The sequence below is a fragment of the Netta rufina genome, assembly GCF_964035555.1.
Source record: "Netta rufina genome assembly, chromosome: 2".
Classification (NCBI taxonomy): domain Eukaryota; kingdom Metazoa; phylum Chordata; class Aves; order Anseriformes; family Anatidae; genus Netta; species Netta rufina.
Genome location: NC_140124.1, coordinates 105,631,207 through 105,656,384, shown reverse-complemented (window position 1 = coordinate 105,656,384; position 25,178 = coordinate 105,631,207). Strand labels below are relative to the sequence as shown.

Below are 25,178 nucleotides of genomic sequence, written 5' to 3'. Positions count from 1 at the left end.
CATGCCACTCATCACCAGCCCCTGATCCTGGCTCTCCAGCCAATTTTAAATCCACCTCACTGTCCACCCATCCAGCCCCATAAGTCAACAACAGCTTCTCTGTGAGGATCTTATGGAAGATGGTGTCAAAAAACCTCACTGAATTCTACGTAGACAATATCCACTGCTCTCCCCTCATCTACCAGGTCAGTTACTTCATCATAGTGTACTGTAAGGTATTTGCAGGCATCCTAAATTAATGAATAATTCCATATTTTTTGTAAATAACTGAAAATTCTGGTCCTCTGCTCAGTAAGATGAGAAATTCCCAATTTTTCCAAGATTTATGCAGGAAAGTTAACTTTCTGAACTTGCAGTTCACATAGAAGAAAAACAAGGATAAAAAAAATAATCTGTAGATTTAGGAAATTCTTTACCTGTTTTCCTGTGAAGAACCATGATCCTCTGGGTTTTTACCATCTTCTTCTTTAAAATACTGACCACTGCTGGATGGATTAGCAAAAGTTGATATGAAAGGCCCCAGAGATTGAAAAGCAGCTTGACGGACCTAGTGGAAAGGGTCCAAGAAAAAAAAAAAAAAAAAAAAGAAGTTTTATAAATAGTGCTATCCTACAAAACATAAGAGACCACTGTTAGGAGGACCTAAGGGTTGTAGGTCTATGAAGGAAAGCAACAGCAGAGGCTCTTTTCTAGAAAAGAGAGAGTCAGCTGTGTATCTAGACTGATAGGTGAAAAATGTTAAGAAAAACCAGCGTAAAAACATTTAAATCACAGGTAACTGTATGTTGACAGGCCCATTCCCCACAACCAAAGAAATTATTTAAATATCTGAAGTATGAATTTGAAAGCTCAGTTAAGAATTTTAACGACCTGGAAGGAAAGAGTTGTGGTGTGGCAAACACACATTTCAGTATCATGAATTTGACTGATGACAAGCTTATTATTTTTTTCCCTTCCTAGTTCATTACATCCTTCATTTGCTCCTCTTTCTCCTGCTATTTATTCTTCCCCTCCCACTACTGATCCTATCTATGTTCATATCTATTATTAGATTAATTCTGCTGGGCCACACCTTGCATGACTTTTTTTTTTTTTTTTTAAACACAGCTTGTAAAAGTTCACTTTTGGCTCTTTAGAAGCAGTCTGCTCAACAACCTGAATGTTTGAAGAGTAGACCTTGAGGACAAAAAGGAGATGGTGATAGGGACCTGAGAAATATCGATAAATAGCATCTAGTTTTTTAGATCTGTTGATGATTTTTAGCAATGTGAAGTCACAGGTAGTTCTGTGGCTAAGAAAAGCTGTCCTAGCGACATAATTTTTCTTACATACAGTGGAAATGTGAGGAAATCTTTATGCCTATTGACAAACCAAGCATTCCAACAAGAATTGCTCAAGATGCGTGAAACCTGTGGTATCCATACCTATGGGGAGAGGTTACACACGGAATACCACAGTAAAAACCTTCAACCGTAACAGTTATTCAAGAAATAAAAAGCAGTTCTTACCCATCGTGAAGGGTCACTAATCAAATTAATAAAAAGGGTTGACAACTTCGTCCGTCGGACTTCTTGTGATGTTGCACAAGAAACGGCCATGAAGCATTCAGCGCAGGCTTTTCGAACTCCCCACACGTTGTCAGAGCAGAGCTGGAAAAACCTCGGCAACTGTTCAGGACATAGCAAGTTTGCAAGTCTTAGCAGACAATATTTCTTTCAAAGTGGGTTCTTTTTTCCTATCCACTTCCTTCATCAAGTTCTCTGCCCTCATACTCAGCAGATGCATTAGCTTAACTAACTTCACATGACAAAGAACACGCAAAACAGCATTTTTCGTTATGGAAAGAGATTCCTGACATTTTTAAGAACAGTCTAGCTACATGATATTGCTTTGACATACTAATAACCACTTTTTTTTTTAACACTCCAATCCAAATTCTTGACACGTATCACTAAGACAGCATCTGTGTAAAAGAAATCAATTTACGTCCCTACTTAAGAAGCATGTAGGATGTAAATCTGAGCAAAGATACTCCATTATCAAATGGCTTGAATCACACAGTACCTAAGGAAAATGTAGCAAATACTCTAAGAAAATAAGAAACCTCCTGAGGATCAGACTAGGTCTCATTTTCTCAATCTCTCATTGCATTATGGACATTAGCAGACACACTCCTGCCTACTTCTTGCCTTTTTGAATTAGGTGGTACCCTGCCTTTACAACCTGAAGTATTTTCTTTGGTCAGTTTTAAACCCTTCTCTTAGGTCTAGTACCTCTCAGCTCTAGATTGTGTGATTTGGCCGGTAAGAGGTCTGTATTCATGGTAACAGTCTTCAAAGATTTTGCAAACCTCAGTCAAAACATCCTATCAGTTAAACTAAGAGTTTAACAGCATTTTAGTCTCTCCTTACCATGGAAACATAGCAGTTTCCTAATAATTTCAGTTGTCCTTCTGTATACCTTGTCTAACTCCACTACGGACTCTTATTAAAAAGAAAAAACCTTTCAGAGATGGTGGCTTACCAGCATTTCTTCAGTGGCTTGCTGCCCAACCACACTGCAGATATCTCCAAAGTTGGCTGCACATACCTTGCAGACAAAATGAAAGAGATAACTACTAAAACAATTGTTTTAATACAGCATGAAAAGTCTAAACAGCTTTTAAAACCATAAAAGCAGTTTTGGTGCTAACTCAAAATCAGCCACTTCCCCAGTCCATCAATTTCTACAGTTTAAAAATAATAATGATAATAAATAAAAACAATAAAATAATAAAAAATCTTCAACTTTCATCAGCCTTTTAAAAATCATTAAAGGAGCACCCCAAAACTTAAGTGAAAGTGAAGGAAGATTAAATATGTTCAAAGTGCTGTCAGATGAAACACCCCAAGCAATTATAAAGAAAAAGAAGTTATACAATGGCAGGGTGAAACCGAAACACAGCCTCAGCACCTAAGTTCCATGATAAAATACTGGTTTGCTTCATCTTAATGAGCATCTTTAATTCTAAATACTAAGCTATGAGCTCAGGTAGCTGATGCTTTATCAGGTACAGCTGGGTCACATTTTCATGGCTACCTGCACAATCATAAGGACATACGGCTTCTTTCTTTGTTTCTGATAATAAAAGTAAGTACTCTGGAAAAAAAAAACTCAAGTGTCAAATACACAATCTGTGGAAAGACAAGCTACAAAAAAAACCACATATTTTTCACTTACAAAATGTCACAAATGAAATCTAGCAGGACAATGTCATTTAGACAAAGGCAAGTCCCAAGCTGATGACACTCCTTTCACAGATAAACCAGACTAGATGCTGATAATTCGTACCTTACGAACATGAAACATTCTGCAGTCACAGCACATCTCACAAAACCTGGGAAGAACAAGTCGTTCCGTGATGTCTTTTCCCACCATGGAGGCCATTTTGCACATTATCTAGTGGCAAGACAGACAATAATTAGGAATGACTGCACAAGACAATTCCGTGTCAGTTAAGCAGAGCCTTTTTACATTTACTTTTTATTCTGATACAGAAAACTGAGAATTGTGGAAAATATTGGAAGAAATCTAGATCTTGAATTGAAAAGGTTTGGCCACTCCTACAAAGAAGCTTTTTTTTTTCCCCTTCCTTTTATCTTTTTTTTTTTTTTTTTAAACCTTCTCCCTGCTATAATGCAATGCAGTTGTAGGAGACATTGGCCTTTCAATGAGTTAAATCAGAATGAAAACCAATTAAAATAAGTGAGCTCTCAGGAATTACATGTATTTCTTCCAAACTGAATTATAAAGTAAAAAAAAAAAAAAAAAAAAACAAAAACAACTACAACACTTTCACTATTCCAGTACCTGAGGAATTTTTTTGACAGTTAACAGAAAAGTATTGACAATTAATATGGTTAAGTGACTTCTATATCTCCTGTATGATTTTAAAATTAATTACAATAGTTGATATTGGTTACCTCTAATTCCTTAACATAAAATTACTGAGAAAAATTGTATCATACCAAAGAAATGTATCATACCATACCAAATATATCATACAAAGAATCATATCATACCAGCTTTACCTTGTTCTTTCATTCTGATTTTTACAATTTTTTTTAAAAGAAGGTAGTCTAGAAGAATTTTAACTTCCCTAGTCATATCAGCATACCTACTTAAATTCATTTTTTATACTAATAAATACTTAGTTTAGTACAGAAACCTTTCTCAAGTTTCAGTATCTTCAAAACAACAAAGATGGGTAAAGCAATCTCTGCTTTGAATTCTATTCCCTTACAGATTTGCAAGCTTCATCACGAAAGTATTGTAAATTTGGTGTCAAATACCCAGCCAGTTTAGTAGTCCAGCCACATTATGACAGTAAAATATTAATGAGGTTTCTCTTATCCACTCAGAACAAAAAATTCATCCAGCAAAAAACATCAGCACAAACTAAAATAATTAAACAGAAGTATTTGCACACACAGCCTCTGCCCTTTCTCCTTTATGAATTATTAATTTGCTTTCTATTTTAATTTGGCACACAGGAATTCTTAATTATCAAGGTTGTATCCAATGCAAAAACAAACAAAAAAGAAGTCAATTCAAATGCTTTTTATTTTGTCTGATCAAAAAAAAAAAAAAAAATTCAATAAAAAGAGCAAATATAAAGACCAAAAGAATTCAAGCATTAAACATTTTCCACTGGTGGAAATTTTCCACATATGCAATTTAAATCTCCATAAAAGAAACCTGCAAAAAAAACAAGAAACCATCAATAGCAGATGCTTTAGGAGTCAATAAAATTACTCCTCAGCTTGTCCAGTTGGGTTTTTCTTCATAGCATATACAAGCTATTGAGTTTAAGCTTGACTTGTGTAAGACAGCATGGAAAAAAGTTATGGATTAGTTACGGATAGAAATGTAAATTTTTCTCTCTCCCACCACATTGATGTGCATCTTTGCGAACATGGCAGCATCACTGCAACACCAACCATTCAAACAAATGCTGTACCGTATAGTTCAACGCTGCTGTTACTTACAGCCACGGCTTCTGTCTTCACATCATCATTGCTGTCTGGAGCTGTCAGATCTATCAGAACAGGGCATACTTTGGTCTCCACATCATATCTCTCTATGAGTTCTTGTTCCAGCAGAACTAACAATGCTGCCTGGCTTGTTTTTCTTACCTGACAGAAGAAGACAAAAATCAAACCAAGGAGTTTAAAGAGGTTTGGCTTTTTTTTTTTTAAAATGTGTTCTAGTATTTTGGGAGCTGTACATACCCACTGCTACACACCTACTCTTTGTGGGACTCAGAGAGAGGAGCCAAGTGTTCCAAAAAAGCTTTTGCAAACACTTTGTGTTTGAAACAAAACATCAGATTCAAGAATGCCGGCTTATTATATACTAATGCAATGCTATTATAAGAGTGTCCGCCTACGTATTTCCCAAAAGTCATGACTGCCATGCCAAAAAAAAAAAAAAAAAAAAAAAAAAAAAAAAAAAGCCCTAGAGGAGAAGCAGCATAGCTAATTGGGAGTAACAGAGTTCTACGTGAGGTTCATTAAACAAATCCTCTTTTTTCTGAGATTACTGAGTTTGATTGACAATAAATAAATGCAGTTATTTTGAACATGCTTTAAATTCCTAGAGTCAATTCTGTTTTGTTCCATCTAGCAAAAAAAAAAAAAATGTACAAAAATAGGATGACCACTACTAATTGGACTTCATATGTAGTTAACTACTGACACTCAAAAAGAAATTTGATGGAGATAATAATTACTCAATATAACTGTTTCTAGGGGAATTAGTCCTCAGTGCTCTTCCGTATCTGTCTACCTAGCACTGACAAATGTAACATCATGCATTTGCTATCATTTGGGGAAAAAAAAAATCCAAAGTTACTGATAAAAAGTTTGGAGATGATTCAGAAATTGCTGGAGTCAACTGGAACAATCCAGATAAATTGAAAGCTCATTTATACTACATGAACTTAATACTTGCAAACACAAGGTCACGTGTATCAGTAGAAAAGCATTATGCCTGGTTTTGATACCTACTTTTAATTATGGAAAACCTGGCAAAAGTTAAAAAAAAAATGACTAAAGCTCAGAGTTCTAAATTACTTGAGATAAAAGTCCAGCTAGGATTGACTCTAGAATGACTTGGAGAATCCTACAGAAAAGTTTAGATGAGATAATTCATACATGAAGACATAAAAACCACACATAGTTCTGTGCAAATTCAGCTTATAAAACAGCAATTACTGGATCATTATACAAAGAACTGGATATGAAAGTACGTAACAGTGCTTAAAAAATTGAATTACAACAAGAAGTCAGCTTTTTTGTAACTATTAAATTCCCTTTTTGCCAGAATTTAATTATGTTAGCTTAGAAAAATGACTGTTTGATTTTGTCCGTAAGAACATAATACCATATGAAAGCCCCAAGATCAGAAGAGATCACATTAAGTGAAAAATATTCAAAGTTTTCTTAATGATTTCAGAGTACCATGTACTTCAAGTCATTCAAAACCTTTTTCACTTAAAAATATGACCCATTTATATGATCCTAAATAAGCTAAGTTGAAAAACCTCACAACAGAATTACGTAAAGGAGCTTATAAACTGTTTTTACAAGACACTTACCTGGTTGTTCTGGTCTGCAAGGTACCGTACCACAATAGGTAGCAAGTATTTGGAAAAAGCATATGGGATTGAAGGTCTATTTTCCTGACAAAACATAGCAATATGAGGCACCTGTTCCATCAGTTCTGCCCGCACTGTAGGCTCTGTCAGGGTCAAAATAAAACCAAAAAAGGCATTGTAAATGTTAACATACTGCCAGATATTGCCAGAATAAGCCTTTTCACAGTTCTGTACATACAAACTGCATTCTCAAGTGCTCATTTCAGTGTCTTTACAGTGAGTGTCATTTCAATAAGCACCATCTTCTTGCACAACCAGGCACAAATACACTCTGTACTCCTAACTTCTACAAAATATTTAGCCTTGGCCCATATTATCAATTACAATAAATAAATAAGACACCACCAACAACACAGACACAAAAGAGGAAGTTATCAAACACTGAGTATCAGAATCCATCCAAATTCCCTACAAGCATCACCTGCTTCCAAGAAAACTGCTATGCAGATGCTAATTTATCCCAACACTGCTACCACTATGGGAAGAAACGAACTGGTTTCGAACTGTCCTGGCTGCAGCCTTTCATGTGGGAAAGATTCACTAAGCAGGATAACCAGCCACAACCACAGATGTTTTCATTCTATGCTTTTTAAGTCTACCAATATTCGTGTCACATAGAAATGGTCCTGAGTCCTTCCATTTGTTTCTTAAACCTTTTAGTTTTCCATCAGAGTTGGTGACTGGTTCAAGAATACTTAATTTACTTTTTCAATTAAGAAAACGCTGCACTGCTTGAATGAGTCCTAATCCCTGCAGAACGGGCTCGTCTATTTGGGGAATGAGAGGAAAAACAAGAAGAAAAATTAAATATGGATTAAATTCCAACTGAGCATTAAAAGAACATATTCAATTGAAGAAGTAGGGCATTACCACATGCCTAATAGTCCACTTATCCACACAAATAAAATAAAATCATTTCAGACCTAAGTACTAAGTATTTCTCTCCTTTCAAAATTTGTTTACATCTGTGGTTACTGCTAGAGAACTGATTACCTACAAGAACACATACTGAAAACCCATCAATTACTCTCAAGTGAAAATAAACTGATTTATAATATTTTAAGAATACTGAAAATTATACTGTTCATGGGATACATGTGCCTTACTATATTTTTACTAAGCAATTGTCCAGGTAAAACTCAATGGCGTGACAAAACCATATTTCCTAGAACACCTGGAATTAACATGAAACATTAAAACCATAACCTTTTGCTAAATAGGAACATGTGATTTGTATTTAACATGGCTAATGCATGCAGCTCTTAGCTTTCTTGAGCATTAGTTAGAAGTGACAGCTTAAGACTGAATAAAACAGAACAAAGACAAAGCAAGTACCATGCTTTGTGTAGTCTCTTCACTGAGGACGAGAACAGAATCATAGCACACAAAGTTACCAAATGTCTGTTTGCTCCATTTCTTTGACTATAGACTTAAATTATTTTTCCTATAGAAAAAAAATACAAAAAAAAAAAGCTCTGTAAAGTTTATGACCTCCTGACAAAGTTCAAAATACAAAATGAAATCCCAGACAAATCAATACTGAATAGGTTTGCTGTTCATGATAATAAAGAAAAAGTCTCCCAGTCTGCTTTGTTTCTCTTCTTAAAACAATAAAATAAGAACATATATGACAAATGCTTTCTTATTTAATTTCAGTTGTTCTGAAACACGTGTAGGTTGAACTCCATAAGCAATACACGTATGTATACACACATAAGTTGGTACTGAAGAAGCCAGATCTTGAAAAATACTACTCAAACTTCGTGCAAGTTTTAGTAAACTTGAAATAATGAAAATGAACGGATACCAGAAGACTTGGATTTCAGTTTGAACAGTGTTTGTTAACATTAAACGTAACAGTTGACCAAACTAAGCACCTGCATATAATCTTTAATGAGATCATTAATTTTTGAAAGAAAAAAAAAAAACCCCTATGTATCACATTAACATAAGGGAAGGAAATACTAATTCTTGCTAAAAGGATTATTATTATTTTTCTAAAAAGCTTTGAAAATAAAAAGTTACCATCTTCAGTCTGTTTTTTTCCTCATTTCTGTTTAGTTTTATTTTGGAAGCTTGCAGCACCTCCTAGCTTTAAAGTTGCCTAATACATAGTACCTCATCTTTCACTTCCTTACAAAAATTCACCAAAGATTCATTAGCACACAGGACACCATAAGCTGCCGATCTTCACTGGATGAGGTTTTCCCAGGAAAAAACAAAAGCAGATCAGCTGTTTTCAAGACCGAACTCGGCAAGACCATCTGATTTCTTCCTACGTTGAATTCTGTTCCCTTCGTCAGATAAGGCCTAGCTTTACTTTGGACAAGAAACTGGAAGCCGGGCCCAGCGCCAGGGCTGGAGGGATTTCCTCCCACCTTTCTCATAAGGCTGCTACTTCAAAACACGTCCAGGACGTGGTCTAAGGGTACACCAGGCTTGTGTCACAACGCTTATCACTAGGATCTCCTTCTCACTTCTTCGGACCCCTGCCTCACTCCCTGTGGCAAAAGGAAGATGACTGATACTTACCAGGGGGATAGGGGTGGTTGGGAAGAGGAGTGGGAAAGAGGAGGAGAAATTCAGCTGAGGCTTCGTGTTTGGCAGCAGCGCTTCTTAAACTCTTCCTGAATTTGCTTCAGGCGGTTCCCACCCTCCCAAACCCCAACCTTGCAGCTGGCCCTTCCATTATGCCAATGCAGCCAGCCAACAAGCCCTATCAAGGGGCTGATCTGGCTGACACAGCTCTTGCCCCACCACATGAGGATGATTAAACAGAAAGAACTGGCACTTGGATTGGTTTCCCTCTGCAATCACATCTCTGTCAAGCAGCAGAACTTTCTGATGACAGAAGCAAGAAGAGAGTAGAAGAGGGCACAGGGACTACTTACTGTGACACTATTATCTGAATAGAGCAGGAGCAGCAAAATACCTCAGAGGAGCTTGATTTGCTCCTTTGTCCAGCACGAAGCTGTGTGAAATGCTTAAGCCAAACCCTTCATGCAGTAATTGCATGCTACTTCATTCAATTGGAGCCTTAAACTCTGGCTTCACTACTGGATAAAGGCTACCGCTGCAATCAAACCCAACAAGAGCTCCACATGAAGCGTACCCAGAGCCACGTCTGAAGCTCCAGACAGCAGGCACTCACAATGGGCAGGCTGCTTTGACTTTGATACCTCTGCAGTTTACGTGCCCACTGATAGCATCACAACAACGCTTCCTTTTCCCTAAACCGACTGGTTTTGCTGTGGAAATGACTTCACAAATTTCTTTATGAAGCACTCTTGTAAAACAGCTGGGATGGTACAATTAAAGACGTGAAAAATTCATGCTCAGGAATGAATTAGGACTGTAAAGGCACCTCGGTTCGTACATCTCCTAATTTTTATGTACGTGGCTCTGACATCTTAGTAAGCTTGATTAAAACCAGCAAACAAACCTGCACTGTGCGTAGCTGGCTCTGTAAAGCAACGCTGTAATCCACTACCAAAAAGGCTCTGTGCTGCTCCAGAGAGTTACTGCTGCTGTGCAAGAACCTGAACTGTAAGCTTCCCAATTTAGATAAGACCTCAATTCTTCCAAACACTGCAGCATATGTTCCAGTGTGTACTGAATAGCGTCTAATCTTGCAGTCTGACAAGGTTACAGCTGAGCAATTTTTTTTCTTGCTGTTGCTTGGGTCTTTAGGAAACACAACTCAATGCCAAAGACTTCTACTAAAGTTCCTGCACTTTGTCATTCCTGTAATTCATTCCTCAGCTTTGCTGGGCTGCAGCTTCTAAGGCCCGTCAGCAGGCTTCAACACAGTGCCTGCCATTTTAGTTTTAACTGCTCAGTAGTTTATGCCTCGGTCATCGACACAGCAAATGAACTGTGGAAGTATCAAACAGAATTATTACATGACGCTTCTTAAATTAGAAACTTATCCAGCTGGGGAACACATCTGTATTTCATATATTATTATATATACATAATTTTTATTTGTTTTTATTTTTTTACACTGCACAGAGTCAGGACCAGGCTTTCACAAAATCCAAACCAAATCTGGATGGAGAATTTCACTTCATGTCAAGATTAAAAGTTTCTATTCTAAGCACTCTGGAAAATTACCATGTACGATTAGGTTCTCCACACCATTTGCTCAGAACATAACTATTTCCATTTGGAAGAGTAAGTTTGAAAAGCACATTTAAAAATACTATCTCCTGAAGGTACAAGCCTATGACTTAAAGTAGCAGGCTACTGAAAAAACCCTGCAACTTGTCAAAACAAAGAAAAATTGGAAAGAAACATTAACACCAGATTAGATTTCAGGAGCAAACTCAATCGTTTTTCTCATTCATTAGCACTTTATTTCATTCTGTCAGCTCTCTTGTATTCTCTAGACACAGAATTATTGAACTGAGTTTTAGAAACCAATCCAAAAGAATGACAGAAGAAGTGAAAATAAACTTCTATTTCTTCTGTTTGTGGAATAACTCCATGAAGAAGTTGCCATAATAAAATGATACAGTTCTACCTCCCTCAAATTTCCTATATAAACGTGCAATGCTTACTGTATTCTTCAGCTATGAGGAAGTGAAGCACCATGGTTAGAGCTGCATACTGGAAATGAAAAGGGGATTACTGCAGACTAATTGCTCCAGAACAGTTATTTTAAAATGAAGTCATTATTCCAGAGCCAACTCACAATTAGACTTATTTCACAATCGGTTATTCTGCAACACATACAGCATTTGGAAGAAATTCTGCAAAGCTTTGGTTATCCCAAAATGACCAATTTCCCCTGCATCTGTGAGGAGCTGTGATGTTTTTGTGTTGCTACCAACACGAAACGACTTGGTGATATTAAGGCTGCCTCAACTGACAGCTATGATTCGTGTTTTAAGTACACCTCAGTATTAATATTTATTTTCATAGATAGAGGGTTGTGAGTAAGAAAGAAACGTGTGAATTCATAGCTTTCCATTTACACATTCATTCTTTAAAAAAATCTTTTGGTGAAAGACCAAATGAAAATATTGATTTGCATGTAGTAGAGAGAAACAAGCCATGTGGAAAACACCTTCATACCCATTCCCCTGTACAGATGCTCACTTATGTATTCAGCCAGAGTATGAAGTCCACAACATACTGGAGATGAAAATCTATCAACATCATTTTAGATAGTAATGGAAAGAGTCATTTGCATGGTCAAAAATAAACTTTAAATTAAATAAATTCTGCAGTTTACCAATTCAAACTTCACCCTCTTTGTTCCCAAATACAAGTTTCCTTCCCCCTCTTTTCTTCTTCTAGCATTAACTACATTGCTCTTTTCAATTTCTCTCATTTCCTATTTCATATATCCCTCCACCTTTCTTACCATTTTTTTTTTTTTTTGAAGGCAAAAGAAAACGTAGACAAGTGAAAATCCACTGTGTGCCCAGAGCCCATCCTTTTAGCTTCAGGGTCCATCAGACAGACTGATGCGTCTGATTTGCACGCTGCTTCACTAGTCAGGTTATTTTCTTTTACTAACTAGAAGTCAATTTCATTACTGACTGACAGACCAGGAGTGAAGCACAGTAACTAATGAGCGAGGGGAAAGTCCCCATTAGTCATCAATTAGAAGCACGGGGAGATGAAAAAGGATTGCAGCAGCAGAAGGGAAAAACTCATGTAGCAGGAGGTGGGGGAACAGGTATGAGGGTAGCTGCTGACAGCAGGGAAAGGGAACTCCCTGCTCCCACTGATATTTCATAAATGTTAAGATCTCGTTGAATGCAGTGCCGTACTATGCGCTGTCAGACAGACTCTGTTGGCACCTCTCGCTGTAACAACTGCAATTTGATTTGAATGGTGTTGCTAACACAGGTTAAACACGCTATTAAGTAATTAAGGTTGCAAGGCCATCCACATTAAGGCTGATTACACAGCTTCGAAGCTTAATGACCAATTAGGCTAATAATTGTTTCTAAAACTCAGTGTGCTCTGCAAACTGCATCCACAACTAATCCTATGCAGAAAAAACAAACAAACAAACAAACAAACAAACAAAAAACTATTTTCATTCAGGAGAAAAGTTTCTAGTTGGTTACATTCAAGCAACTAAGTACAACTCCTCCAGGAAGTCACTTTCTTTTTTTGCAGCATTTCTTTAGAATACCTGTGTGTATCTATTTCCCAGTACACTAAAATACCACATCCATTTTTAAAAATGAAGACCCAGGCTCTCCCTCTAAAAGAACCCTTGCAAAAGATGGGAAGCTTTTGGTGCACAGCACTGCAGTCACACGAAGCAAAATGCCAAGAATGTTTCAATTCTGGCCGAGGCTAACTTTCAAAGCAAGCTAATGGTACTTGTGCACGCAGCAATGAAGCCCTGCATTATACAATCCATTCACAGGCTGGTATAAAAAGAAATGAATACAAATTCATACAAGTGAAAAAGACATAAGGGCCTTGTTCAAACTCATGTTAAGTCTGTGACTAGTCTACACTTGAGAATGAAGACAGCCCAGCTGTTTCTAACACTAACAAGGGTTTCTTGAGGAATAAAATCACATTTGCCAATCACCAAGCCTGCATGGGTTCAAAGACACCATAAGAACACTTAAGTGAGAAGCAATACCTAGCAACCCTAAAGAAAGAGAGGAATTACAATGTGATTAAACAGTAGATTTCAAAGAAATATAAGGTATCACCTTCCCAGCACAGCTGGAACTATGCTAGGTAACTCACTACCAAAGATCATAGGGAAGAAAAAGTTTATTTGGCAAGTAAGGGGGTCAGAAGCAGCAGATTATTCCTAAACTGTCACTGATGCTTTTCCTCCAGTGAAGTAAGTATTTTTTGATGCCACTTACAGCAGGGTATGATGCTAGGGCACAGCAATTCCTGCGTTCCCTCAGCACACCAAAGCTGGCAGCTCCTCATTTTCAGCATTGTCTCAAGTGTATACTAGTGATCTAACACGAAGCTGCAAAGCCACAAACAACGTGGAATCCCTCCGTTAGAAAACACCCAAAATACCCTGCCAGGAAGAGACCCACTTCATACAATTAGTACATGTAACTACACAACGGTAGACACAAACACTATTCAATAGGCAATACTTACTTCTCTTCCTCCACACCCAATTAAGAAACTTCCATAAATTAGTGATGCTAACAAGACCACTTGAAAAGGACTTCCTACCAAAAGATACCTGACAATTTTTTATCACCATGTTTTCTTATAAGTAGCTTTAGCTGATATTTGCCTTTGTCACGATCCCTCAAAAATTTACATCACGGCTCGCCCATTGGTATATCAAGATGGGCTTGTATAGGGATTGGTGTATCAAGATGTGTCAGCATGATATTAATATCATACTGACACATACATCTCATGGATTTTTGTTCTTTCCCTCCTGCAATCACATATTTGAATGCAGATCTTCTAGTGAAGATTTTTATTTCACATGAATGCAGTGTTTAGCACAACAACGATGTCATTTAGATTCATACAGCGTTATCACAGTACAACAATAACAATAATTAGTTTTGAAATTCTCTTGCCCTCAAACACAACACGAAACAGCTGTCTTATTGTAGTCCCAACTCGTCCAGAAAAAAGGAGGAAACATTTTTCAGGCAGAGGAGCAAAGAACGTGTCTGAAAAACATCAGCCCAGCAACAGGACTTCAGAAGTTACAAGGTATTAATAGGGCAAAGGACTGCTTAGATATCTTCACAGTGTTTTAGATAACACCAGCAGTACAAAGACAGCATGGATATTGTATATCCCAGCTGCATTCTTCAATTCAAACCTTAATATATCAACTACTGTCAAAAAACAAGAAGTGTCATACTTTCTCTGACTTGATTTGACAAGAAAACACTCCCCCAAGCTGGCGAACAGGCTAGTAAGTATCAGCTATCAGAAATGAGAAGACCTGCACACAGTTTAGGCTGACTTCCCAGCAGTTTTTTATTTATGAATTTAAACATGATTTGACTCCAGGATGGCCCTGACCATATTACATACAGCTCAAACCAAGCAAGTCAAAATGCACGGCTGATATTATGTTTTCTTCTTCCAAATTCAGCTATTTTCTATGTTTTACAAAGCAAGTAGGAAAAATTATGGAAAAAAAAGCGTCAGATATGAGAAAAATGAAAAACAATTCTATTAATAGCAACCTTAACAAAACAAAACAACCCCACTACGCTGCCGTTTAAATAGTATGAAAGAACACACATTATAAGGCTACAAAGCAGATCTAGTTTCCTAACGAATTTTGGTATGGTTAAAGACGTCAGGTTATTCTAATCACCCCAGTACAGAAATATACCAAGTCCAACACTGCAACTGCTCGAGGCGTGAAACTCACAGCTAAGTTTGCAGAAATTTAATTTGTGGAGCAGCTGCAGAATCCAGCGCTACTAGTTTGGCAGAGCTAAGACAACCTCTACAACGCAGGAAAAGCCTGAAATGCTGCTTTTACTGACGCTGGGAAAATATCAACCCTGACTAAAAATGTACTCCACCCCTGTTAAAGGCAACAAATTGATTTGAGCTCAATTCTTGGCAATCATTACGTTTCTACCTAAACAAGCCTGACTTTGACACACTTGGTTGATCACCCAGGAAAAGCCTAAGGCTATGAAGTTGCTGCATGAAGTCATTTTCTCCTCCATATATCTGTCTTATTTCCAAGGCTGAAATGAAACTTCAGCAAGTTCCTGATGCTCAAAGCTGGTAAGAGCACCACACAAAATGTGTAGAGAAGCAGAGCTTAGCTAGCTAAGCGCTCTGGAACAGTTGCATGCCCCTGTTCATGATTAAAACCATTTCATTCGAAATGAATAGTGACTTTTTCTTCCTCTTCAAGAACTGTTGGAGAAGTAATCAGTCAATACAATTAGGTAATGCTTATGACAGGCTGTTTTTCCTGGCTAAACAAGGACATTAGCTCACAAAAGTAAAAATGTGCATTTCAACTGAGAACAGTAGGATCTTGCAGAGTACTTCTTTTACCTTTGGAAAGCATTGCGCTATGCAATTCTGGAAGGGAGAAGAACTAACACACCTTAAACAAAAGGAACAAATTTTAATCTTTTACTAAATTTAACAAAAAGTTTTTTCTATTTCTTCATAGCATTCACCAATGACAAATGCATTTCTCTGATGCTTTGTTGCTAAAGCCTTTTGTTTCTTTCTTCTGGTGCTTCAACCATATCAGCACTGTTCCAGTCAAATCCTTTAATTCTTTCCAGAGAATCTTCAGCCTTGGATTTCATTGCAGCTCTGTCCACACCATTTTTCCCCTCAACCCTTTCCCCAGGACAGCCCTCTTTAAAGAGCTCCTCCTTCCTCTCACATTTGTTTTTCATTATTCTCCTACTTCTACATTTTATTCCAAACACCCAGCAGTCTCAAGAAATTCATGAGTAGACACACATCTCCTTCTTACTCACTACTTTTATCTGCATCTTGCCTACCAGTTCCTGCTGCCTCTCATCTTCACCACTGGTTGCCCGAAAGGGACCAAAAGAACAACTTCAGCACTCAAATTCTATCAAAAATAATGGGAGTTTTGCACAGATGCTTTGCAAGATCCTTTTCAAAGCAAGGAAATTTTCTTTATCTACAAATCTAAAATAACCATGTAGATCTGCTGAGTAGCCAAAATACATAAAAATTCTTTTAAATTATACTGATGGAAAGAAAGTGGTAGTCACACGCCTTGAAGGGACTTAATTTTGTCAAGGAAAATAGTAAGGAAAAATGTTGTCTTGGGGGAAGGGGAGGGGAGAGGTGGTTGAGGAAAATACAATTTTATGACATTATTACACTCTGTAGAAACCTAATTTGAATATTGATGAAGAGATTTTGGTCCAACTTGAGCAAATCTGATATTCCTTCATTAACCCAGTAAAATGCGTAATGCTACTTACCTGAATCATCAGCTAATCTGCTGATTCTCTCCAACACAGCAATGCAATCTCTCTCATCATCACTGACTTCCTTCAAAGTGTCCAGCAAACTTCGAGCCACCATTTGCCTAGTTTACAAGAAAAAAAATAAAAAAATATATAGAATTATTTGTGCCCAGAAACACAGCCAAATCAAAAAGTTGTGCATGTTTCTTAAACAATAAAATTCTGCGTAAGTTCACTTTTAATTCAGTAAATTTAGTTAGCCCTGCTTTGGGAATTATCAATTCCGATATTCAGCATAACCCTGAAGAACTGTTTACTTTAAATGTAACATTAAAAAATCTCTCTTCAGCTTACAAGAGTAAGAGAAACCAGCCACAACTTTAAGCAATGGGAAACCATCTGCCAAGTGAGCAAAGAGGAGCGTGGGAAGTTAGGAGCCAGTGTCAGCCTTCCATCCTCACCTCCGAATTCCCTCACTTGATTCATACAAAGCATGACAACACCACCATTGTCAGAACAGTTTCAGTCGTAATTACGAACTTATTTTTATAACTAAAGTGTGAAAACTTTAAGCTGAAGATTTCCATACCAGTGATGACATTTAAAGGCTGAGCTTCATTCAAATGATAGAGCGAGCAGTGGGCACATCCTGTGCTAATAAAAAGAACACACACGCAAGCCCACGTGCACCTGGGACACAGGTTAAGCAAAGCAGCAAATGAAATATTAGGGAAACAGGAAAAGAGTCAGAATCACCTCAGTTACTATTACTTCATGAGGATTTTTTCTAAGGGTTAACTTCTCAGTGACAAGATGCAGTCAAATGTTTTTTTTTCTCCCCTACCAATCCGTTGTAGCCTATGTTACAAAGTCCTAGGCATCAGTCAGAGAGCTCCAAACCCTAAGTTTTTAACCAAAGCAGCTGACAGTGTAGTGAGCAACCCTTCCCAATAACAGCCTGTCATGACATATGGCCATCTTGACTCTGTTCTTCCCCCTCTGGGGCAACGTGGCTGGAGAACATCAGCTCAGAGAGCTAGCAGGATGATCCCAACAGCAGAATGGGCCAAGGAGCCCTGCCCAACGTGCTGCTACCTCCTGCACTGCCCCTGAGCAGTTTATCAAAATGCTACAGCAGCAGCAGGGGTCAAGTGCCAGATATTTCCAGGACTGACTGACAGAACCACTGTTAGGGTGCAGCCTGGATATAAGGACTGTTTACAAACAGCAGTGCTGTAAACAAGGACGGAAACATAAATAAACGTGGTGGTGTTCACAACAAGTGGTGGCTGTGAGCGGTTGCCACAAGCTGGTAACAAACAGATGGTTGGATTCTTAGCTTACAAGGGGAGCCTGAGAACTTCACAGTCCTACGCCATCGGAGAAACGCAGTAGGCTTTCATGAATTCCCCACGTCAAGTAAATATTTAAGTTTTCTCAAGCTGAAAAATCAGTAATTTAAACTGTTTGACACTGGCCACTTGCAGAACTCTTAAATTAAACTGTTTTGACACACAGATGAACAAAATCCTCTAAACCAAACAAGCTCAAAAAACGCTCTTTGCCTTTAACAGATTTCCTTTTCCTCGCTCTTCAACATGGTAAAAGCGCAATGTCTCTAGGCAGGGATCTTGATTTTCAGTCGCAAGCTCAGCTATCAAAATCCTAATGGAGGGAAACAGACTAACCTAGAAGCAGGGTTGGCTTGGTCTTTTAAAGGGCTGGACAGCTCTGAAAAGAGAAGAGGAACATATGAAGCGTATTTCATGCACCAGCCTGCCTGGATGCCTGTCTCTCCTACACATTAAGCATAACCTTGAAAAGCAAAAGAGACGTGACAGCCGATCCACCGGGTTGGGATTTTCAGCCTACTGATGTAGACACATGAACAGTGACTGGAGGGTGGACAGATGCCACATGTAGCTGTAAGAGATGGTGGTCAGCAACTCCTGGCACAATCGAGCAAAAACACACACCCCAGACACTGTTCCCAGCTGGGCATGGAGACAGAACTGAGTTTTAGAGCAACATGCTTCCAATCAAGCATCCTGTTGATAACCTTTTACCCTGGTGACCCAGAAGAGGTATAAATTGTGTTGAATAAACCACCCTGTACACTGAAGGCCACAAACCTTCTGCTAAAGAAGAGATGAAAACACAAAACTTAACCTGAAATAGAAATGACTTCTTGTTAAATCCACTCAAAGAGACAATCAACTTTTCTCATGTACTGAAGGTAGAAGATATTGTGATACTTCTCTCCTTCGCTCGTACAGGAATCATTTACTTTTGCTTTTAGTAGATTCTGCTAAAAAGCATTACAAGAGAAGGCAACAGGGCAAGTTAGGCTTATTTGTAGAAAACACAACTGGGTAAGCAGCCTCTAATGACAGGGTAATCTCTACCTCCATCTGCCCAGTGCTCTGGGAGACGATGTTCACTCAGGTCCCCTAAAACATCAGGGGCTCTTAGTTCTGCCACTACCCCCAACAACCTGTCCAAACTCTCCAGGTGCTTCCAAAGCACAAACAGGAGAGACAGAGCTAAATCTACCTCACATTTGCCACAAGCTGGAGAGTAGAGAGTAAGAAAAGGTCCCCAGTGCCCAAGCAACCTAATCCTTCTCATGCAAACACTGGGCTAGCTACAAAAAGCTTACAGCAGAATGAACTATTCATGGATAGTAGCATAGCACATGCCTGCCCAGCAGCTGCCAGGTGAGCGTTGGTGAAATTGTAACAGAGCTCTGAAGGATGACTTGTCTGAGCTAGACATGGATATGAAAACAAAAGTAAGTGAACAGGCTCAATGCTCAAGAGAAGCAAGATAATTTGTGAAGTTCAACTTTACCTGTTCAAGGTTTTTTTTGTTGTTGTTGTTGTTGTTTTTAAATCAGCATGCACAAGGAGAGCTCAAAAAACACTAGAAAAACTGATGGACTTGCACTTAGGATATTCATAGGCTCTACTTCACCGTGACTAGCAGAAGAAAATGTGGATAGATTACAAACTCCCTGCCTTTATTTACGACCACTTGCATGGCACAGACATTTCAAAAACTGCGCACAGGGACATAATTGGGATATACAGTGATACAGTCCAAGAAGAGCTATAAATACCTTTGCATGGCTCATTCAAACCCCTTTTATACACTGCCCTTATTTGGAATCAGTACTGGGACTGATGTAATTGCTGTGTACCAATCATTATTAGCCCCTTACTAAATTTACACCATGAAAATTTAAGTTACAGAGTTCATCTGCATGAAGGGGTGCATTTAGCCAGCAAGAATTCCTTACCAACCTTAACAAAAAAATAAAAGGGAAAGAGTGAGAAAGAAAAATTTTTCTTTGCCTGTTTTTAGACAAGTTCTAAGCTAAGAATTGAGGACCTCTTATATTTACATGAGTATCTGTGGTAGTAGCTTAGCATGGCACTTTTTTCCCAGAACTATCTCAGAAGTTATTCTGAATCAAATGCCAATTTCAAAATGAACATCTTTGCACCTTTCTTAAGGAGAAAGGCTAAATGCACAGAGGTACATGCTCCCTTTGTTATTATAAATATCAGGAGTAATGAAGACTACTTTTAGCGTTTAGGGAAAATTATGATGTGTAATAGTTTTGCTTGTATAACTTTAATGTACACTTCTAAGCTAAATTTGAGTAATTTTAATTTGGTATGTATGTATCTGCAATTCTGTGTTTTGGGGGTTGTTTCATTTTTACTACATTTTATTTTTTGACATACAGTGGGATCAGAAGGACTGAAACATCAGTACGCAGGGAAGAGAAGGTAGAAATTATAAAAAATAACCTGATTTATCCTAAATGACAAGTTCCTTGAGAAACATTCTAGTCAGAATGAATGGCACTTGCATGGCTTTTGCATGAGTTTCCATTTCCTTATTGTCAGTACTCACCAAATAAACAGAAAACAGAAAGGTTACACCGGGCTAGGCTGCACGGACAGAGGGAAAGGGAGCGTGGTGAGGAAAAAAAGATGGGGTAGCTTTGGATAACCAAACTCTGAATCAGCTTGTTGGCTATAATCTGATCTAAACGAAAATAAAGCAAGGTAATTTCTTAAACTCATGGAAGGTCTTGATAATGTTTCTCAACAATCAACATTTCTTAAGGCCCTGAGACACTGATTTCTAAAAACTCATCCTTACCCTTAATTCTTTGGGAAGAAATGGACTTCTCAGTTCCTGAAAAGTTTCACTCCACAATAGAGCATATATTCTACAAATTTCGAGATTGGCTCCAGAATCACAGAAATGTCAAAGCAAACTGGATACTGTGCTGTTGGAGTCAGGAATCAAAAAGCCACGTTAAAGTCCATCTGGAGCCTAGAAAGCAGGAAGACTAATTTACACAGACTGTATCAAAAATAATATGCCTGTGCCATGAAGGCAAAAAAAGACAAATCACCCAGCCTGCTTTAGGGCAGATCCTCACCTATACTGTAGACAGCAGAAGTGCTACTGATAAACTGTACATGAGCAAGCACACCTATGCATAATCCCTCTTTGAGATCTAGTATATCTTCAGTTACCACTGAGTGCTGCTCTACCACTATTTTGAAATTAAACTATTTTTTGAAATTAAACTACTAATAAAAGGAGAAAAAAAAAAAAAAGACCTAGTATTTCAAAAAATATCAGGTATTAATAGAATTGGTAAAAAAAGCAGACAACCGGAAATCATCCTAAAACATCCTGAAGTCACTATCACCAGTTCTGGGACCTAAATGAGCCTCATCCAAAGAAGAGGATGCCTACAGAGAAGAGACAGAGCATTTCCAGATACTCAGTCACAAGGTAGATTCTTCTGATGGATGGATGAGGTTTTCTCACAGCTGAGAAAGCCTGGCCAGTAGGTAGGCTCTGCTGGAACTCCTACACTGGTACACAAGAGGACTCTTCTGCAACTTCTTAAGTACTATTTTCTAAGGGAAAAGTGAAGAAGTACTTCAGAAAACAGAGCATTGTGGCAAGAAGGTAACTTTAAATATCCTCACTGATAGCCTGGGCTGGTCGTACTGATGAATGGAAGTCTGCCACCAAGATCCACTTTGGTTTGAAGAACGTACCGGGTCTGGCTGGGATGTCAACTTCCACTGCAGCAGCCCATACGCCACAGAGAGAAAGGGCAACAGCAATTCCTCAGGAAGTAAGCTGATCAAAAGGAATAGGTCTGTTGTTCAGGTACTATCTTGCCATTCAGATAGACCTGCTAATGACTGTTGTGCACTTTGAGCCTTCTTAATGATGAGCAGAAACAAGTTAATGACGATAAAGCTTCAGAAAACCCATACAAAGAGTGAGGATGCAGACCACAATATGCTAAAAATTATTACAGCAACCACTCCTGCCATTTGGAAAGCTGGTAAAGGATTCCCTAACCTAGCTTATATTCCTTTTCCAGTTCATCCCATCAGGAGTTAAATATATTTAAATAAAGAGGCAATTCCTCTTTACAAATTCAAGTCTTATCTGCTAATAATTCTTAGGATCCAGACAGATCAATTTCCATTTCAGAGGAACTACCTTTGACCTTCAGAAACCAACTAAGAAATTGCAAGTGCTCCAGGAATCCACCCAAAGACTAGGCTTCTGTAGTAATCAGTAAAACTAATTTCAATTTATTCAATATAATCATCACCGTAAATGTGATACATAAGCAGATGACGAACCAGATAGAAAATGGAAATAAAAACAATGCAAAAAGAAAAATATATCTTTACATGTCATTTTAAAGTATATTTTTCTATATATAAACTCAGCCATTTAATTAAAGAAAAAACCTTATTCAAATTTACTTAGGCTCAATGATTGAGTTTCAAGGGTTTGGGAATCTACTATTTGAAGCCTGAACACAAATGTAGGTTCAAGGTCACAGGAACTTAGTTTTATTAACTTAATCATAATATAAGTGAATCTGAACATAAAGTAATTGGATGTGATTACACCATTTCAATAAGATAGAAACTAATTTATAATTAAGCTGTTTATTCCAATCTTCTGCCTATGAAATGCTCCAATTCACCTCAGTGAGCAAAAATCTCTCCCATATTTCCTGACTGATGCTAAGTCATCATAACCTGTCTGTAATACTTCACTCATTCAAGTTGAACTGCTACTTAGTCTTATCACTAATGACTACCATATGCTATTTCCTATATTTTCTTATGCTACATAACACACCTAGGCCTAACAGACAGCTAGGATTAAGCAAGACACTTATAACAAAACAAAAAACAGAGAAAATTACAGTTTCTCCACCCACTTTCCCCTGCAGAAAGACAGAGGTAAGCACAGGATGCATAAAGGTGGGCAGCAGCATCGAAAGACTTCAAGTTTTTGCATGCCCCACATCCCAGTAAAACATTAGGACTCCTATTCTTGATGAAAACTCAAGTTTCACATAACTTGAATTTCCAAGTTCATTCTCCACTCTACAGGCTTTTATTAGGTGACTGTCACAATGAAATACCTATAAATCTAAAAGCTGTCTCCTCGTCCCTCCCTCCCCACAAAATTTGAACAAACAACACCCACCCTGCTGGGTGGCAAGTTACTGACTTCACCTCAAATTCTAAAATGCTACAAACTTTGAATTTCAGGAAAACAAACAAAAACTTTAAAATTGGTCATTTCAGAACTAATTTATACAGACAGATTTCTGCAGGCTATAAGAGAAACCGTAATACACTTCTTAGCTTCAGTTAAATAAGAAGGAAAATAAACCAACCTTCCAAACTGGGATATGTTCATGTATGCAGTACGGAATTTTAAGCATATTTCACATGACTGAAGCATGTGGCTAAATGATACAGAAGGGACCGTGAACAACAAAAATTGAGAGGCTAGTCCACAGGGTGGTTGATCACAGATTTATCTTCCATATGCTACTAAACCAGAGAATTCAACGTAAAAGCAAGCAGGTTTTATTAAAGATGCATTTGGAGACCAAACAAAACTATGTTAAAATAAAACACCAGAAAAAGTAGTTTTACACATTTCTGTGATCTGTTTACAGTTACAATTAAATGTTGGGTTTGAATTTCTTCCTCCAATGGAACTGTGTGTGGGCGCAGGCCTGTGAAGTATTCTACAATACCTGTGCTTTTAAGTGAAGCGATTAGCTCAGTGGCATTACCGAAATAAAAGTGGGTAAATGCAGACTACAACATTAACGGGTAAGTTAACTACAATATTAATGGGTCAGTTTCTGTTATGAAGAACATTTTGCTAGCTGTAAGTAGAGGAAGCATCAGCAAACAAAAGGAGGAGTGGAAAGTGAAGAATTCTTAAATATATATATATTTTTAATAATTATTTGTATTTCATGCAAAATAACTTGTCAGATTTGAATCAGATTAATAGTTTGCACACTGTTAGGCAGACATTTAAAAAGCATACCTGTTGAATATGTTCTCACTTGCAGCGTACTTGTCCAGTCTTCCCAAAGGCGTCAACATTTCATCTTGTGAGACAAAGTCCAGGGCTGAAGGTATAATAATCACATCAGACTCTGAGCTGTAGTCATCCACACCAACTATCAGAGACATCAGAAATACTCCTTATAATCACAGTAGTTTAACACTAAAATGATGTCTGTTGTTGGGCTGAAATACACAAGTCTAGGCAAGGCTCTGATGACAATATATTTACTAGCTGCACTAAATCATTTCCCCCGCCTTTCCCCGGCCCCCAGGAAGCCTTTCCTATACAAAAGTCATTTACTCAAAATTCATTTAATCCAGTTTTTAGGTATTGCCTCTAAATTCCCAACCATGACATTTCACTAAACACATGAGGCTCATGCTATTTTAATCTGACATTTATACTATATATATACATATGTATATAGAATCAGGCAAGTGACTTTTAGCTAATTCTAAAATCAGCTTTTTGAACATACACAGACTAAAATCATAGGTGCAATTAGTCCAGAGGTAACGCAACACCTAGTGCAACAAAAAGCATTTAAAAAAAAGCATGTTAAAAAGTTCAGGCGCATTGCTGTTATCTGACTACCAAATAAAAACCAGGTACAGTTCACCTACTGCACAATTACTAACCAGCTTGTCAAAAGACAACTTCACATGAACAGAAACCACAACGAACTGGAAAAGGGGTCCAGCCCTGCTCTGCGAAGCTGCTTGAAGTATTAGGACTTGAACTACCACCTTTTTTTAGTTTCCGTATGCCCTCTAAGCTACGCGACTCCGCAGACTGATAACAAACCCAGCCTGCAAACGCAACAACTTATTTGCAAGAACGGCAAATGCAATTGCTTATGTGCAAGGGCTATCCCAGGTCACCAGCTTCACTGCTGAAAATGAGACACTGCAGTATGCTACAACTTATTCTTTGGGCTTTTATCTGAAAAGCCTTTTGAAAACTGGCAAACATAGATAGGTCGACTGATCTTGAAGTCTAATGATGATTTTTTTTTTAAAAAGTAAAATCTGTGGAGAAAAAAGATTACTCACATCTTCCCTTCCATACAGCTATAGTATATTGATTATCAGACATGGCATCATTAACCTCAATATTCGACA

General features: G+C 37.9%; 1 protein-coding gene across 1 annotated transcript in view; it reads right to left on the bottom strand.

Moving 5' to 3' along the window:
• Positions 1-24,164, bottom strand: part of PPP4R1 (protein phosphatase 4 regulatory subunit 1) — a 42,541-nt gene extending 18,377 nt beyond the window's left edge. The window contains exons 1-8 of the mRNA XM_084306730.1: positions 24,034-24,164; positions 16,624-16,730; positions 6,638-6,780; positions 5,028-5,174; positions 3,331-3,438; positions 2,524-2,589; positions 1,509-1,667; positions 417-547 (exon numbers count right to left, since the gene is read on the bottom strand). Of these exons, the coding sequence (XP_084162856.1) occupies positions 417-547; positions 1,509-1,667; positions 2,524-2,589; positions 3,331-3,438; positions 5,028-5,174; positions 6,638-6,780; positions 16,624-16,730; positions 24,034-24,092 (920 nt within the window). The 5' untranslated portion in view covers positions 24,093-24,164. The remainder of the gene's footprint in view (positions 1-416; positions 548-1,508; positions 1,668-2,523; positions 2,590-3,330; positions 3,439-5,027; positions 5,175-6,637; positions 6,781-16,623; positions 16,731-24,033) is intronic.
• Between the last annotated feature and the right edge of the window lie 1,014 nt (positions 24,165-25,178).